The sequence below is a fragment of the Phyllopteryx taeniolatus genome, chromosome 11, assembly GCF_024500385.1.
Source record: "Phyllopteryx taeniolatus isolate TA_2022b chromosome 11, UOR_Ptae_1.2, whole genome shotgun sequence".
Classification (NCBI taxonomy): Eukaryota; Metazoa; Chordata; class Actinopteri; order Syngnathiformes; family Syngnathidae; genus Phyllopteryx; species Phyllopteryx taeniolatus.
In genome coordinates, this window is record NC_084512.1 from 15,133,319 (window position 1) to 15,152,750 (window position 19,432).

General features: G+C 38.0%; 1 protein-coding gene across 27 annotated transcripts in view; it reads left to right on the forward strand.

Annotated features, from left to right (window-relative positions):
• dst (dystonin) overlaps positions 1 to 19,432 on the forward strand; it is a 138,307-nt gene that overhangs the window by 31,846 nt on the left and 87,029 nt on the right. For 26 of the 27 annotated variants that reach the window (XM_061789438.1, XM_061789423.1, XM_061789420.1 and 23 more), the window contains 4 exons: positions 9,307 to 9,368; positions 11,877 to 11,966; positions 15,072 to 15,149; positions 17,925 to 18,017. In XM_061789438.1, coding sequence (XP_061645422.1) covers positions 9,307 to 9,368; positions 11,877 to 11,966; positions 15,072 to 15,149; positions 17,925 to 18,017 — 323 coding nt within the window. Of the gene's footprint in view, positions 1 to 7,858; positions 8,030 to 9,306; positions 9,369 to 11,876; positions 11,967 to 15,071; positions 15,150 to 17,924; positions 18,018 to 19,432 lie in introns of those variants that run through there. The other variant, XM_061789436.1, reaches the window with a different exon arrangement.

Consider the following 19,432-nt stretch of genomic DNA (forward strand, 5'->3'; position numbering starts at 1 on the left):
TATGGTTGTGGTAATGCTCAAAATTAGGGGGTTTTCCCAAGGGAAGAGTGTTAGGAGCCCTCACTATAAAATCTGGCCCCTCTGAGTCAAACAAATGATCAAATAAAAGTAAAGCCTTTGTTTTTTTGTTTTGTTTTTTTTAAACTTAATTTAGACCTGTTTTGTCTGCTACTGCTTGTTGCGGACAAACTTCCTGTTCACAGTAACATATTTTGCAAATATCGTATCTCGAGTCACTGTCAGTCAAAACTATGGTATGCCATGGTCATGTTGTACCTCCTCAAAAAATGGTGCAACCAAATCATGTACTGGTGTGGCCAACTGAAAACATTGGTCGCACCAGTTCTATGAGGGCAAAATTTAGTGTAGAGCCCTGAGATATACATTTTGCATGGCACAGTATTACATTTTCATGACAAAATAGTTTTTATTATAAAGTATGAAATTTCTATTCCAAAATACAGTATTTTCCTGACCAACCATAGGGTTTGAATTCTAGGGGTGTCCAATCTTTGAGAACGGATTTTGGTCAAATCTCAGCAAAAAAAAAACAAGTACCGGATCGGATCTAAAATCTGCAATTTGACCTCTCTTATACAAGCAGTCCATTCCATGCTCCACTCCAGCACTTTTATCCAGCAGTGCCCGGATGGCATGCAGAGCCCACGTGATCATAACAACAGGTTGCTAAGGCGCTACCATACTAGCAACGAGTAAGAGTTAAAGTTCACTGTAAAACTAAACGCACACAAAAAAATACACCTTTTGAATGTTCAGTACATCACAGACTTCTTTTATTTCTTTGTTTTTGTTCACAAAAATCGCTTGCTCAAAGCTAACACAAAATGAATGGAAAATACAAATGGCGAGCTAACGAAAATTAGCACCGAACTTGCGCCACTTGTATCTCACAAAATAATGAATATTGGAACACAAACGATGTATGAACACATATAAACAAGCATTATAGCAATACTTTCAGGCTTATATTCTTCAAACTGTATTTATTGCGTGCACCACACTGCGCCGCAGAGGTCAAGATGTGCATAGCATAGTTACTTTATGTAACTCATTCATTCATTCATTTTCCATACCGCTTATCCTCACTAGGGTCACGGGTGTGCTGGAGCCTATCCCAGCTGACTGTGGCGAGAGGCAGAGTACACCCTGACTCATTGGTTAATAATAAAATTGGTCAGTTTTTCTAATACATTATTACTTTTGGTGATTATTGTTCTCTGTTTGAGTAATGTCACTTGATCAAGCCTTTTCTAACATTCCATACAAAATAAGTAAATTATGTATGATTATTGCTTCCATCAGATCAGCCCGATATCAGTATTAGTCAAAACCCAAGGCTGCAATATCGGTATCGAATCAGAAGTGAAAAAGTTGGATCGGGACATCCCAGTTCCGAAATGTAGTGTTTTCAGCCCAGTTTCTCCGCAGTGTATTTGCATTATGTTCTGATATGACTTCCAGTGCTACCCAGCTGGAGCTTGACAATGCAAATGCATTGATCATCAGTTTACAAGAGAAATGTCCAATTTGAACACATCGGTAACATAATGTTTAACTCTCGTACTATTTCTTACTAGATTCATCAGGGAACACATTGCATTTATCATACAACAAGGAAATAGATGATAGCATTTCAGATCAACACACACTACAGAATCAAATAAGTTTTCATTATAAATGATGAACCATACCAAATAATTCAATAATTCCTTATGACGAACAGTTTGATCACAAAAGCTATGTTCACTTGTATGTTTTATGACTAATTTTTGAATTGATTAACACTGTACTCTTATCCAGTATATATTGGGATGAAAATGTTTTTAAATAAATAAAATGTGTCCCATATTGGGAAAATTCTTAGTTGTAAAAGCATCGGGAGAAAGTTGAGGTTCAGTATTTTCCTTAAGCTTACTTTGACAAGGGGATCATGGGAAAAAAACTCAGCAGAAGATGCTCCTACTTCCTACCTTTTCTTGTTTTTTCATCAACTGCTTGTCGTCTGTATTTTCATGTACTGTCGACACAGTATGTAAGGTTGTCTTTGAACGATCAGAACCTGTTTCAGCTGTTTTACTGTTCCTGTCACATATTTGTGTCACTGACTTGCCCTGTGAAGAAAGACGACTAATGACTGTATTGTCACTCTGCAAGAAGGACAGAAATGTGTCATCTCGCCCGTATATTTGTTTACCTCTTAACCGGATGTCATGATGACAACATGCCTCTTAAATTGATGTGGCGGAGGAAGGTGTTTTGAGTTGACTCATCATCCTTCAGCAGGAAAGTGTTATATTTGGCAATGTATACTTTAGTTCTCCTTAATGTGCGATGGGAATATACATTTAGTTGTGTTCATGTAATGAGTTGTAAATGAAGGCTGCATAACTTGTGTCTCTATTCAATATGGGAAACAACGGATGGAAAAAGGCTGGCACTTTCAATACGATTGGATTAGTCTTCACCATCTTTCATTACAAGTCTAACGGATTAAAGGTCCCCTTCTATCAGAATCCTTTTTTTTATGTTTTTTGCATGACGTACTGTAGGTCAAAATGAGCTAGCTTTTGGATTCAATATACTGTACACGATAGCAACGCAGAGTAAATGTCTTTTGCGGAGCCAATCAATGACGTCATTGGTCGCATCGGCGCATTATGACATCAAAGCCGATCAGCATAAAATGCTAATTATTGTCCGATACCGATCAAGCCGATCAGATCGGTGTAAAGTCTAATTGTGATTATTATTTTGGCCATAATCGTGCAGCCCTAAAGGAAGGTGACCTTTAAGAAGACAAGCTTTGCATTACATTTTTCTTTCTCCCAGTGTCATTATAATAAATGTATCTTTTTATGATCTTTTTTATCTTTTTGTTGTGGTCTCTTAACAATAAAAAACACAAAGAAATAACACGTTGTGGCGAGCGATGAGACAAGCCAAAAGTCAGAACAACAAAAATATATCTATATTATGGGATAAAAAAAGCAGCATTATGTGCCAAATAGTCATATATATCATATTGTATAACTATAGTTACTAAGATGCTAGGATTTCTAAAGGATTTTGGAGTGTCCTTGGGAATTTTTCAAATTTTTGTATGGTATTTATATTTTGTATCCTCGAGGTTAGGGACACTGAAGTTCTTCCACACCAAAGTCATTCAAACATGTATTTTTGGGCTTTGCTTTGTGCACTTGAAAAAGAATGGGCCTTCTCCAAACTGTTTTCACTAAGTTATGAGCATAGAATCATGTGAAATGTGTAGGGGTCTAACCAAACATCTTTTGGGTTAATAATTGTTTTGAGGTGTGTCTCAAGATTTTTGCCTATTTTGTGTAATACAGTTTGCGGTGTTGGGTCCATTCCAAAATATGTGCTACTGCTGTGCACATTAAAACAAAGCTTAAGTATCTGTGTGGTACAAGAAATGAGAATTAAAGGCAGTTGACCAGGAATGTTTAGTGAGTCCCTGTCATTGGTGGTGAGGTTGTTGGACTTTTCACTTTATGCCTGTTTCTCTTCCGTGCTGTGGTCAAGAGGATTATGCCGGCTGAATTTTGATTGCAAGGACTTTTTGACTTTGCCGCTCTCAGGATGTTATTTTAGTCAGCAAGACATGACAAGATGCCAAAAGTTGTCACCGAGCTGATCACCAAGTCTGTGCTTGACACGCTAAAGCACGTGTCAAACAGGTTGCCCGGCCAGATCTGGCCCGCCACATCATTTTACGTGGCCCGCAAAAGCAAATTAAAATTGCTAATTGTGTGCAATTGTAATAACTCAGATTTTGCAAGAATTCTATTTTTTTTTGTTACCAATCCCTCGTTTTTGTAGGCTTCTGATTTTAAAACTAGTTCTTCTTCAATTTGTTGTGTATATGTAATTATATGAGGTGATAATTCCTTTATATGGGTTCAGAGTCATAACGGCCCTCCGAGCGAAGTCATAGCTACAATGTGGCCCGTGACAAAAATTAGTTTGACACCTCTGCTCTAAAGGTAAGCAACTTTCTGTGATGATCATATTTGAAGAAAATTTGCTTCATTAGGTACACATGCCAAATCTAAGTAGATCTAATCCAAAATGCAATCAAAATCCAATTAAAAATGCAGCCTAGATTTGATTGACAGTGGTTGTAGTTTGTAGTGGTATACAACACTGCATCATACTGAGAGGGGTTTCTAAATGTTTGCCACTCTCATGTAGCGAAATAAGAATGATCAAATTATTAGACCCACTTCTCAATATAGTAGCAGTCTAGTGCATTTCTACACTGCAAGCTACAAACACAATAATTCTCATCAGATTGCACAGATGTACCTAATGCTGTGACGTGTGAGTGTTTACATGTGGTACACTATACTATATGAAGGTCACTATGGAGTGCCAAACACCATTCGGCTCGGGACTGCCACTGGGTACCAGTTATTTCGTGGTTCATGGAGGATGACAGGCTGTATTATTGTGATTCGAGGGGCTCCATGGTTCCATTGATCCCATAGAGACCCAAACCTTTTTTTCAGATCCTCACCTAAGTTTAATGGGCTCTTTCATATGAAAAATAGTTTTATGTACAAACTGTATTTAGTTTAATCCTGTTTACTGAATCTTCCCCACAATGTCCAAGTCACTGCTGTGAAAAAGGTCATAAAAACAACAAAGCCAGATGTAGCCCAAGTCGTTTGCACAGTACTGTACTGTATATTAATTAAGATTATGCATCATATAATCACATCCAGTAAAATCTTTTTGGATGAAGAGCTCAGCCAAACCACAAACACTGAATTAAAATCCACAACAAACTCATCATGTTGGGTGCATGAATGGAAATGGAAGTCCCAGCAAAGGTTGTGTGTGTCTGGTGTGTGTGTTCCTTTGCAGGGACTGCATGGTTTAGGGTTGGAGTTATTTATAGCAATGCACATGTGCTTTGCTGAGGTCTACAAATAAGTGTCTCGGCCAGGCGCTCTAACGACTGCATGTTTGAGCGCTTTGGTGGACTCATTAACATGGGGGGCCGCAGGGTTTAGACAGGGACAAAGCACACCCACTCATTCATCTATCATGTACAGTACGCAACAGTGAGAATATAACACTTCCTATCATATCACGTAACATAGATCACTGAAAACTTTCATTATAATTTTTCCGAATAATGCTCACTGTAACTCAACTTTGGGGAGGTGGTTAATTAGACTTTTACTATGTGTTCGGTCTAAGGTCGGAAGTCATGTTGCCTGTCTTTAACATGTCCAAACAACTGGTGGGCAACTAAGTAGAAAACATTGACACATTAGAGAAAGAAATGACAACATATTCCATCCATCCATCCATTTTCTGTACCGCTTATCCTCACTAGGGTTGCGGGCGTGCCGGAGCCTATCCCAGCTATCTTCGGGTGAGAGGCGGGGTTCAAACTCCACACAGGCGGGGCCAGGATCTGAACCCCGGTCCTCAGAACTGTGAGGCAGATGTGCTAACCAGTCGTTCACCGTGCCGCCTACAACATATTCCTTTCTATTAAAAATATCATATTCCTTATTGGACAGGGTTTGAAGAGACTAACTACCTCTTGTATATGTAAATGGTCGACAGTATGGTGCTGCTAAAGCGGGTTACACACATACTGATTTTTAAGATTTTTTTTCCAATTTTTGAAACGTGGGAGACCCCACACATGACGGGGAAAAAATTGGCAAGTGTGTGGTGTACTCGACAATCGACATTGAGGTTGCAAACTATTCTCCTTGTCACTTTTATTTTAAATGACTTTGGAGACAGTTTATATAACACTCAGCACAACCATTTGCTCCTCGCAGGGGTGTCAAACTGTAGTTCAGGAGCCACAAGCAGCCTAATTTGATGTCAAAGGGGCCAGACGACTAAAATCTTGCCATACTTGATATAATGATAAATAACAATAGGTTTTCCCCTTTGTTTTAATGCAAAACAAAACAAGTACCAGGTACATTAGGAAAACCTTTAAAAATGTTACAAAACAACCTCAGATTTTTTTAGAAGATTTTGCTTGAGTTTTTTATTTACATGTGTGCATAATAACTGATCACAGTGATTATATTTTAAGGCACAAAACTTTAAGTCAAGTATTTGGAACTGAAAAATATAGTATTGCACTTTAAAATTTAATCAACTTATGAAGACTGATTTCTTTCTGCCTTTGCATATTTACGTCCTGCTTTATTGTATTTATTGTCACAGTGTAATATGATAGATGCAGCCTAAACAATTATGTTGTCTTGTACTGAGTTCTTCAATTTGTGAAACAGTCATCCATTGCTAACCTTGTCTGAGCGTAAGATGAGGATGATGCTGCGTTTCCTAGAAGCCTTTCCTAGCCGATCTATATTAGTGATTTATTCATGAGATGATCACAGTCTTTGTGGGGAAGAGGTGTAACATGGTGCCATTCTGGTGAGGATTCACACTGGCAGCACCTCTGTTTGTACAATTCTGTCATGCATATAGGTACAGTAACAGTATACAACCCCAAGGAAGTTGGGATGTTGTGTTAAACATAAATACAAACAGAATACAATGATTTGCAAACCATGTTCAACCTATATTTAATTGAATACACAACAAAGACAAGATATAACTTTGCATTCCTCGCAGCTTTGGCTGACTATATTAACAACATATTTAATTTGATCTATTCTTATATTAAAAAATAATATAAATTCCATAGTATGACAGTGTGATTGTACACAGTTTTAACTAAAGCTTTCTGATACAAAAAAATAATTTTCCTTGTCATCAATTTTTACAATTATGTACTGTATGACAAAAGAACCACCGAAGAACACCTTCACTCCCATTTATGGAGTGACCCTGAACGCACCTCGCAGTCTCACGCAGCTGGGACCTGCCTGCCATGAATGGCGGCCATGGCCAGACCGAATTGGTTGCCAAATAAAGCATTTATCCGCCGACATATAAAGGCTCGTATATACAGGGTTCAGACGGGTTTGTCCTAGAACTCCTGAACAAAACCTGGCACTCTTGAATGAAAATGATCTTTCGTTCAAAAAATTTTCTTTGACGCCAGAATGAGTGCATTCTCAATTATGTTCATCAGGCAGAAATTATATAAATTCAGTTCACGTTGGCACAAAATATGAACAAGTTTATGAACTTTCGTTCATTGTGCCCATTCAGGTACAGCAATGCTTCTGACTGTGAGGCAGGTGTTTTAAGCACTACACCTATGTGCTGTGCATGAAAATTAATATTTTAAAAATATTTTAAATTTTTTTTGTCATTGCATTCTTTATTATTATCATTTTATATCAAAACCAGATACAGTATTTCGATCACTGAAAAGCATATTTGACTTACGCTCTTATTTTTCCCCCTCTACAGTTGACAGTATAGTAGTAGAACAATAGAACATTCAATAATTTGAATTGCACCATTGGGGATTTTCCACAAGAGGTGTATGTTGTCGCCTTGCATGTGTTTCAGTTATTCTTGCCACATAGGAACAGTTTTGTGAGTCTTGGCATCTGCACAATGGAGATGATTATGAGCACATCTGTATTGGTCAAGGTGTCTTTGATAAGATCTCTCTCATCAGTTAAGCCAATCATGCTACATTGTTCAGGCAGTGTCGTCTGTGATTGTCTCACTTAAGCTGGAATCACCCTGAAATACTCAAATATTTTTCTTCTTTTCCTTCTAAGAAGAAGCATTCATTACTTCTGCGGTTTTAAACGCTGCTGCTGGATAAACACTAAACTCAGCTTAGAATAGTAAGTCGCCATGGAAAACCTGACAAGACTCGTTCAGGATGCAGAGGCTGGTAGGTAAGAAGGCGGGCAGAGAAGACCGAGGCTTTTTCCTTAGTTGCTCCTCCACATGACATCTTTGTATGTGGAGAGGCAAGATCCCTTTGCTGGCCCTCTGGAGCTGGTAGAGAAGATGGAGTACCTGCTTGAAACCGACAGGGAATACAGGGCTCGCCTGGTGACTCAAATGTGTTGCCTGGGTCAGTATCTGTTGCCAAAATGAAGCAATGTCTGTTTGCTTCTTGCTTCTGTTTAATTCCAGCCAATGTAACCACATGCAAATAATTTTAGTTTGCTTTGTAAAGTTAAATGCGTTGTGATCAGATGATGATTTACAGTGTTGCAATATAGCAAAGGGCTAAATAGGCTATTGCTGTTTTTGAGGTTGCCTCTTGAGTAATCATCATTGGGTGTGATATTTTTGGCAGTCACTGAGTGTAATTTATAGCGGTTGTGACAAGAAACAGCTGAATTAATCCAGAATGTGTTTTTTGGACTGAATTGTGTCAGGATCTGACACCAGATAAGAGCATGCTGATATGAGACTGAATTTATTGAGAAAAACACCACTTTTGTTTTGTTAATTTAACCCATTTGTTTTCCCGACTGACATGTAATACGTACAATATGTCACTACTGGAGATCATGTTGCCATGGGGATAGGAACCATATACAGCACAGAGAATGATGCAGTTTTTCCCATTTCTTTTTATTCATTGGAACAAGTGTTACTCAGCCAGAATGTTTTTCACAAAGCAGGCATGGTGTGTATTGGCAATTTTTCCATCCATCCATATGCTGCCCAGCATATCCTGGGCTGGTGGCCATTGAGATGGAGCCTAACTCAGTCTGAAGTTAGCAGTTTATATGCATATAGTGATTCTACAAAATAGTTGCATCAGAGCCGTAATAGTATATATGGCAGTAACCAGTCTCTTCCTTTCACACAAAACACAGTAGATGAGCTTTTAATTCTGTTTCTATTATTTTTTGGTATATGGTAAAATAATCCAAGTTGTTGGCAAAGTCCTACTTCCATGCACCATATGTCACTATGCCAACTCCTCCAATACAATACTGGCATCATTCAGAGCATTAATAGAGAGATTCTCCCATCCCATTGAAGATAATATTACTAAAATAACAATTAATCAATAAATTGATGTTTTTGTTTGGTGAATGTCCAATGAACATTACTTGTGTGTTTTAATGTGTGGAAAAGAGAACCCAAACAGGCACAGCAAGTCTCCAGCAATGTAGGACCACGTTAACATGACGAGACAAACTACTGCAAACTACTGTACCACTATGTCGGCCCATTTATTTCCATTTCCATTTACCCTTAAACGCAAATTACCAAACAAAGCAGAGGTGTTGGATGATGGAGTTGCGTGTTGCCCGAACGTCTCTCGCAATGTGCTATGTGAATGAAAAATAATCGAAAGATGATCCATGTTTTTTTGTCATTCTTCCTCAGATGAGCGAGACAGAGTGCAAAAGAAGACTTTCACAAAATGGATAAATCAGCATCTGATGAAGGTAAGAGCTAATTTGGGATATACATTTTCGATTATGTTGAAATGTCCTTTGGTTTAAACAGCTATTACCAGTTTTGATGGGCTCTAACATGCACAAGATTAATGCCCAGATGTTTTGACAATTTGGCAGAAGAAGTCATCCACGGTGTCTTTTGTTTGGAATTTCTTACTGTGATGTTTCATGTGGGTGTGGAATTTAAAAAAACACAACAGCAGACAGACAGGCGCTGGCATGCCTCATCTCATTTATAAAATTGGATCACTATCTTACACACATGCTCTGAAGGATAATGCCATCATTAAAACAATTACATCACAATTTTACCACACAAGTTATTTTTTTCATGGTTCACTGGTTTGTACTAGGGCGCTAACAAGGACAACATGTTGATAATTTACACCCACACACAAAAAAAAGATAAATTACTGGACTCTGACGTTGGTGGACCATTGTTGACACCTTATGTTTTGACATCAACATTGTAGTTTACTATTGAGCAATGAGTAGAAAATGTTTGTCTAAACATGCTGTTACCACAAGGCCTTAAATGTAAAATTAAATACAAATTAATTAAATAAAAATTATTTTTACTTCATGAGAGTAAGGGGAACTTGGAGGCTAAAAAGTCAATTACAGTTTATTGGAAGAGAAATCAATTTCTTTGCTTTAATGTGAATCAAATGTATTGAAAGAAAGAGTCCTGACACTTCACCGACACGCTCTCTATATAAAGATATAAAGCCTTAAGATCCGAATAACCCTATTTCCGAGTTTTTTGAGATACAAACTGTCATTCGGATTATTATTTTTTTGCTTTGACTTGCATGCAAACAACTCACTTGAACTCACTTTACAACAAGCATCAGTTTGTTGTAAATTCTTCAAAAAAGAGGCTTCAAGCACTCCCAGCTGACGTTTACTGTCAAACTAAACACATTCTGTATTTAAAGGACAAATAAACCAATTTTTTTACACGGTATTCTAATTAATATTGCGTTCATCAAAGAAGAATTAAACAGATTACTTAATTCATTTTCATCCCTCTCAGGGGTCCACCATGTTGGGCAATATCCCTTCTGCTGTGGACACAAAATTAACGTCACAACTGTTTGTGTTGTGAATGTCACATGACCAAACCCGGAAAACAGCGGACCGACTCTCTGTGTGTGCTCCGATAACGTGCATAATTACGGGTTGATGACATGATGGTTTTAACCCAAACTTGCAAATTTTTGTTTTATAATAATATTTTTAACAAATACAAATGATGAAGAGGAAAAAAAGTGATTTTCTTTTGAAAAGTTCAAACTTCTCCATAAAGCAACGGATATTTTAACAGAAATGGTGGAACAACCCAGCTATGTTCGGGTGAGAGGCGGGGTACACCCTGAACTGGTCGCCAGCCAATCACAGGACACATAACCAAACAACCATTCGCACTCACATTCACCCCTACGGGCAATTTACAGTCTTCAATCAACCTACCACGCATGCTTTTGGAATGTGGGAAGAAACCGGAGTGCCCGGAGAAAACCCACGCACACACGGGTATTTAAAAAAACAATCTTTCACAAATTCTGCCAGGGTATGTACACTTATGAACATCACCGTACATAAATGCAGTCATACGTACCACTGTCATATTGGAATGAAAGTGTAGGCTACACCTTTTTCATAACCTCTCGGTGGCGGTGGTATATTAGAATGAAAGTGTACACGTTTCTCATAACCTCTAGGTGACGGCGGCATATTGGAATGGAATTGTACAGCTTTTTCATAACCTGTAGATGGCGGCATTAATTTATAAAATGTGAAAGCTTTTTCCATTTTCCCCTATACCCATGTATAATGCGCACTATTGACTTTTGACAAATTTTTGGGGAAAAAATGCGCATTATACATGAGAAATTACGGTAAATCTCATACATGACAAATCAGAAGTGCTGCGTAATGGATGGGAATCTGCTCATTTGACCTAATAACTTGTGCAGGTCTATTTTGGCTCTACAACTGTGACTGTTATGTTGGATTACAGTGTTGAAAGCCCTGTGTGAAAGCAGGTCAGCAGGAGGCCGATTGTAGAGGCTCATTATTTAGTCAATAGATGACATCGATATTTCTTCTGGAAGGAGAAGGACAAGTTGTCAAGTGTCTGGCTCAAGTGCATAACAGACTGTTGATAATGCTTCGATGGTTCATTGTGTTTTGAGTAACATTTCTGGCAGTTTAGAAACTCTTTCAGAAACGGAAAGGCTGCAGTTACTCTGGAATTGAGCATCACCGTGATTGCACTCAACGCTTTTTGACTTAAAAAAAAAAAAAAGCAGTAAATAGTATCTCTTCTCTAGCTTCTTAGCATGATTTCAGTTAACAAATCTATATTTACTGCTGTTAATTTGTGTTTACCTAAAAGGTTTAGAAGTAAATTCCACTTCCCAACTGTAGGGGGAACCTGGGACGAGAACGAGGAATTGTTCTGTTGTTGATTTTTTTACCATGTTTTCTTAGGTACGGAAGCATATAAATGACCTGTATGAAGATCTGCGAGATGGACATAACTTGATCTCGCTGCTTGAGGTCTTGTCTGGAGACAAACTGGTAAGTGGCTATATTTTTTAATTTTATTATTATTATTATTATCTTTCAACATAGTTTAGAATGTTTTAAGCCAGGTGTTGATGTTTAGGTCTCTTTTCTGTAATTCTTTATAATTTAATCAGTATTTGTGGAAACAAAATAATGTTGCAATGTCACCACTTTGATGTGTTGCTGTACTGCAGAACTACAGAGTATTATAGTGTATGAATGTATAATATCACTGATGTGTCTCATTGATGGGCTAGCAAACAATTCTTATCTGTCTCTGCAACTCCCTACGTCTTTGCAAAGTTTCATAGCAATGCATTTTTTGGCTGCAACTAGTTTTTTCTTTCTGTATGGTCAAGGTTACTGTATGTGCCTAGGATGTTTTTTGCTGGCACAAAGTAACCAAAAGTCAGTGATTTACTGAGTTTTTTTGTGTAAATTCTGCTGGGAGGGGAGACTCGAATGCCATATTTCTATGAGCCAAATTCAAGGAATTTGGTTCTTTTTTAAACAGTTACAACTAACAATTTAACTCATCAGGGAAAAGCTATAAAGTGGGATATCTCATTCAGATTTTTTTCACAGGAGTTTACAATTTTTTTGCAGCCAAAGAGTAATAACAAGCATTAATAAAGTTCCTAAGTAACTTTATTAACTCATTCTAAAAAGTGTTATAAATCAAAAGCATGAAATATAAATAATGAGTTGCTTATTAAGTTTCACTGTGAGTGTAGCAGACCAACCCTTTAACTGTCTAACTGGCGTCTAGTACAATTGACTGGGCTGTTTACGTGCTTCAATAATGAAAAGTTATCTTTTCTTTAAATTTATGGAAAACATTTGTGTCACTTTCACAACTTCCTTTGACCACATAAATGTATACTTTAATAGATTTGAACATTTTTTCTCCATGTAAAGTGGGCAAAGTCACACATTATTTACAGTTGCTGGGAAGTGCAAAACGGTATAACAAATTTTGAAACACTTTTGCATTTCAGAAAACAAATGAACAAAACACGAAACAAATTTACATTTCATTAAACAAATGAACAAAAGATGGACAAATGAACAAAAGGCGGACAAACCCAGAAGTCACATTGACAAAATGACATTTTGACACATCAAATCAATCAAAAATAAAACATAAAATTAATTAAATAAGTATTTTCTCATGGCGGCACGGTGAACGACTGGTTAGAGCGTCTGCCTTACAGTTCTGAGGACCGGGGTTCAATCCCCGACCCCGCCAGTGTGGAGTTTGCATGTTCTCCCCGTGCCTGCGTGGGTTTTCTCCGGGCACTCCGGTTTCCTCCCACATCCCAAAAACATGCATGGTAGGTTAATTGAAGACACTAAATTGCCCGAAGGTTTAAATGTGAGTATGTATGATTGTTTGTTTATATGTGCCCTGCGATTGGCTGGCAACCAGTTCAGGGTGTACCCCGCCTCCTGCCCGATGATAGCTGGGATAGGCTCCAGCACTCCTGCGACCCTTGTGAGGATAAGCGGCTCAGAAAATGGATGGATGGATATTTTCTCATTAAAATATACAAGAAGAGCTCAGTTAACATTGGCATTTGTCATACACATTTGTCCAAAGTTTTATTCCCTCTTGTGAGTCTTGTCTACGTTACAGCATGTGATTATGACCGTTATATTGTTATATAATAACACATATTTATATTTATATTTGAGGTGTGGCTGTAATACGTGTGTGGGGAGGACACATTTTAAGCTCTGTGTTGTATTTTATGTTTGTGTTCTCATGGTTCAGGGTCCTTTATTTGTCATTACAGCTACAAAACATATACTTAGTGAATGGCAAATCGCAAATGGCACTGACCTCAGAGACATTGTAGTTAATCCAATAAAGTTATTCTATTACAGAGACTGAAAATTGATTATATTATGTATAGAGTTATAGCAGCTTTACTAAAACAACAGATCTAATGGTGGCATAAAACCTTTACACAGTACTGTAGTGTACATTCCATCTGTCATCGTGTGCTTTATTGTAAACAGCATGTACGTATTCCCATGTACATTACCCTGTTAGTTACTTCCGCTGTGACTAACTTTCATTCTCCAGCTATCTATTTTGCCATTTTCCCTCTTTATCCCCACGTCTCCTCTGCTCTTTGGTTGTTTTTCTGTCCATTGTCTAACTTCCTTTGATTTGGCCATGGTGTCTGTCTCCATGTCTTCCTCCTCTCCGTTCCCCCTCTCCTATGTGTTGCGTTTTGGGCTGATAAGCCAAGGGAGCGCGATGTCCTGAAGACATTGCGGTTGGTGAGTGGGACAGAAGCATGCGCAATTGAGAGGCATGGAGACGTGCTGGATGATGACAAGGGGGTACGTGTGGATTGCCCACTCCCACGCCCTCATAACCAACTAACATGACAGTGTGCTGTGGCCACTTAGCACGAGTCTAGAAACAATCCCACTGCATGATTTGTCTTTATCTAGATGTATTAGCAGACTCATACTAGCCATGTATGGTTTTATAATCTATAGGTGAATGTAGATGATAATTGATGATGCACTTTCATGCTAGAAAGTATTTAAAAATGAAGAGGACATTTGGCATGAAAAAGAAAACAAAGATTAAGATATAAAACCTTACCCATGCTTTAGGGGACATTTTTCATCTTCTGCTTTTGGTAGTCAGCTATTTTTACATTCCCCTTCATGTGACAACTTCACGAGTGAATGATTTCAAGTGCTGCTGTTTAGAGAGTCTAAATGCAGCACAATGTGTTTTGGCCGCAGCTGCATCCTAGCTTGATTGTATTTTCCATTTCATTCCCTATTGCTGTGTGGTTGGTACCTGAACATCAGTGAGCATTAGTGCAAGAAATTGGACAGTGGCTTGGGGAAAGGCATCCCTGTAATGAATAAAGCTATACCACCAAGATCATTTTCACATTCAGAGCATGTTCATAGAGGTGGAATTTGTTGAAAATGTTGTTATCATGAAAGTGTGCGCACACCGGATCAGCGAGTAAGATCCCGGAAGCACGCCCTGTATCTTACATGCTACTAAACATTTGATTTACTTTTTGGTCCACTGGTATTGAACTCAACCTGATCACCTTGCTTTCTTCCTCTTGTCCGCAGCCTCGGGAGAGAGGAAGGATGCGCTTCCATAGGCTCCAGAATGTACAAATAGCACTGGATTATTTAAAGAGACGGCAGGTGAGACTCAGTCCAACTCAATGTACAGACATTGTTTTAATGGAGAAGATGGCAAGGGGGCTTTGTTTTTCATTTAAACTGGGGAAGGTCCTTTGCATCCTATCCCATGTGGCCTGCAGCAAGTGGCAGAGTCCACCCTTAACTGGTTGCCAATTAATCCTAGGGCACATATAGAGAAACAACCATTCACACTCACATTTACACGTATGGTCAATTTAGAGTTTTCAATGAATGTAACATGCATGTTTTTGAAATGTGGGAGGGGGCCACAGTACCTGGAGAAAAACATTAGAGCATACTTGCAGGAAGATCGGAGCCCAGATTTGAAACCAGAACGTCAGACCTTCGAGACAGATGTGCTAACCACTAGACCGCCATGGAGTAGCAAAAAGTGTATTGTTATACCAAAATTAAACTACGTATGTGTTGTCTGCTTGCCATTGTGATTGAATTATTAAATAAATTACTTGCCCTTGTAATCAAAGAGACATTGTATTAATAGACTGGTCCTCAAGTATTTACAGAAAGAATTGAGATTTTATTCATGAGTTTCATACACAACCTCAATGGATTCGAAATAAATCCATCAACATGTGATTAAAGTATACAGGTAGACGCTCCGCTTTAATGAGGGCTTGCCAATTTAATTAATGCAGTAGTTTCTGTTTAAAAGAGCAATGAACATGGTCTTAATAACCGCATTCTATTAGCAACAATTGTTATTCCCCAAATACACCATGTCTTGAGGGGGGGGGGGGGAAATCATGTTTTTAAAAAAAAAGTGTTTTACTTTATTTTACTTGACCTAAATGACCATTTATCCATTTGAGGTGTTCTATAATTTAGTCATGTTAATAAATCCAATGTGCTGGACAGATGCAGTTCTTACCAACATCCGGATGGACCCCATCACCTCTATAACATAATAAAACTCGAAATATTTACATTAAACTTACTAAATGATTTATACTTTTAAATCATAGGACTGCTCACAAGCAGTAGACCTATAGCTACAAATGCAGCTAGTGCTCTAATCCAAAACGTGAACGTGAAAAATACAATATTGTTCATCTTTATCAGCGTGGACCACAACTGTGGAAAATTTTGGTTTAATTGTAGGGCTACAATTAAAAAAAAAAAATTTCATCAGCCATAGGTGTCTTTTACACGCTGCATGATTGAGATGCAAGCCGTGAAAACAGCCTGATCATCATTTGGAAGACAGCGGTATGGAAGTTATCTGTAGATAACGTTTTAACCAAATATACAATGTTGGTTATATACCACCATTTAGTAAAATTTTTTAATCATACACCGTGTACCAAGCATCTCACCTCGTCTCCTTGGCCGAATTTAATATCATGCATGTCCAACGCGCTTCACCTTCCGTCTTCACACGCTTAGGAAGTCTTCTTGATCTTTCTCAGAAACAGCAATGAGCTGCTGGTCGCGTATGAAATGTCCTTCCATGTGTTTTTTAAATCAAATTGACTGCAGAAATAGCAACTCCGCGTTGAAGCAAATGATACTGATGCGGCTGGGACGGTCAATCACTACTGCTGCAGACGGCTGAAATGCTACGGAAAATGATAATGCTATTGTACGATTAATATCAGGATGATACATCAAATACAGGCAGCTCATACAGCACACAGCAGCAATTGCATGGAATCCCTTTGGGGCCACAGTAATGTATTTGTTCTGGGTCACTGAAAGTTCCAGCATCTGTGTGTGTTGAGCATTGTATAATTTCATCTTTTAATTTTTAACTAAACATATGATGAGGAGGATTAGCATTATAGAAAATGGATGGATGGATTTTAGAATATTATAGTAATAGCAGTCAATCGTCATTTCAGATAGACCTATTTAACATTTTACTAGCAATATTATGCATATTTCTTTTCATATCATTAATCTATAACATTAACCCTTTAGGTATTACAGATTTTATCTGTGTATAAGTACGGCTATGTAAATATAATGCCATGTACAGAGAAGCACATAGATAGATACAGCACACTGTATGTTTAAAAATCCTGTGGGAAATTAATGATGCTAGAATGCTAAACTGCTGAAAATACTTTAAACATCAAATGAATGCATTTGCCCGTAGATGTTCATGAATTTCACATAACATCGCCCAGTTGGCATACATTGGACTGGAGGCTTATATGTTTTCCGTCGATAAAACCAAGATTGCACTAACCACTGGTAATTGTGACCCCTCAAGGGGCACTGCCTTCAAATCACTGGGTTTTCAGAGGGCTTGATTGGCCTTCCCTCCCCCACCACAGTCAGGGTGTGATGATGTGAGCGCAGGCCGCCTCAGCTGTTGCCACATGTGACGCCCAGGCGCCAGACAAAGGAGTCATAGATGTGCACAAACGAGACATTCTATTTAGTCATCGACAGTCCAAAGTCATCCTGATTTGTCAAAATGAAATCAATTTAAACATCTTTATTGGCTGACATGGATGGATAAATGCTTCAGGATTGTGGGTTATTTAACCATAAGTGTGCTTGCTGTCTGATGCTTCAGTCAGCAGCCCTTTTATTACGGTAGCATGCTTTCTTCCAACAGTGACAATTGTGCCACCTCGTGGACAAAAGGTTAAATGTGGTTAAATTGTTGACGTGAGACACATCTCATTAAGATTAACAATACAATAGTACACACACAAAGGTTATTAGCATGTGTACTGTATTATGTAAATATGTAAAAATATGTAAAAATACTTTATATATTTATCTAATGTGTCTTTTCATTTGTAGGTCAAACTTGTAAATATCCGGAATGATGACATCACAGATGGCAATCCCAAACTAACCCTGGGGTTAATTTGGACCATAATACTGCACTTTCAGGTCAGTATGATCATTGTAGGGCTAATTCATTGTTTATTGTGTTGGTCAGATTGTTTAACAATGTTTTTATTATCCTACTTTCTCTTTGTATCAGATATGTTGTAACGTTTTCATTAAAGCTGAAATTATATGGTAATGCCGAATGCTACCAAGCTTTTGCAAGTAGGTATACTGTACTTAGAGTGGGTGTCTGTATTTTAACGTGGTCATCAATTTGAAAATTTCTGTCAAAAACTACTCAGATGTGAGTTTCAATATGTAATAGTATGAGATCATGTCAAAAGTCTCGTACAAAGCAACTCTATTTCCATGAGCATACAACATTTGTACCTGTGCAGATCCAAGCGTTTATATTTGGTACCACTCCAAATTGGATTGGAGTCCTCTGAGATGAGCTCATGCTCCTCACTGAATATTCCGAGAATTCTAGATCCATAGAGAGTGCACTCGGTTAATGTGTGGGTGCACATGGCAGGAATCCATGTGTTAATATAATAATAAATAATTCTGCTTATCACTCAGTCCTCCTGGCACCTATCATGCATCTTATTAATATATTTTAAACTTGCATAAGGTTGAAATTGATGTCTTTATAAAAAGATATGCACTATAGTGTCAGTAGAAAACATTTTGTCCTCACTTTTAGAGCTGTTTTAAAATCGTATACCTTGTAAGATAATAATAGCTTATAACTGCTTTGAAAGAACATTATGACAAACTAGTTTTAATTAGTCAAAATGTACTAGGATTATGTTATAATAAGTCATATTTGGAGGGGGGGCATGGTGCAGGTGGTAGAGCGGTCGTCTCCCAACCCAAAGTTTGTGGGTTTGATACTTGGCCCCTGTGACCATGTCCAAGTGTCCTTGCACAAGATACTGAACCCCCCGTTGGTCCTGATGCTGTATCATCAGTTGATGAATGAGGAGACAGTGTTGAAGTACTTCAGGTACCTTGAAGGTAGAAAAGTGCTATACAAGTGAAAGCCCATTTACCATATTCAAAAAAATAAAATAAAAATGGAGCAGTGGTTTTAATATTTTTATCTCAACCAGTTTCACATACACACAGAAATGTTTATTTTAGATCATCTAATCTTTGTGTTTTCTCTTTACACAAACAAACTGTAACATAGATATGTGGTGCTGACTGACAAAAAAATATAAATATATATATTTTTTAAATAGTGTTTTCATAACCGCAGCAAGTCCAACATAGTTGTGTTGCTTATATGCAGATATTAATAGTGGTTCCTGGATGTTTTTGGCTGATAACAATAATTTTGGGGGGGGGGGGGGGATTTTCTACCAAATTCTCCTGATAATACTTGGATTTAAGACAAATGATACTGGTAAGAACCAAAGAGACAACTTTGCTTGGACTTAAGTACGTTGACAGGTAGCGTCTGTGGTGAT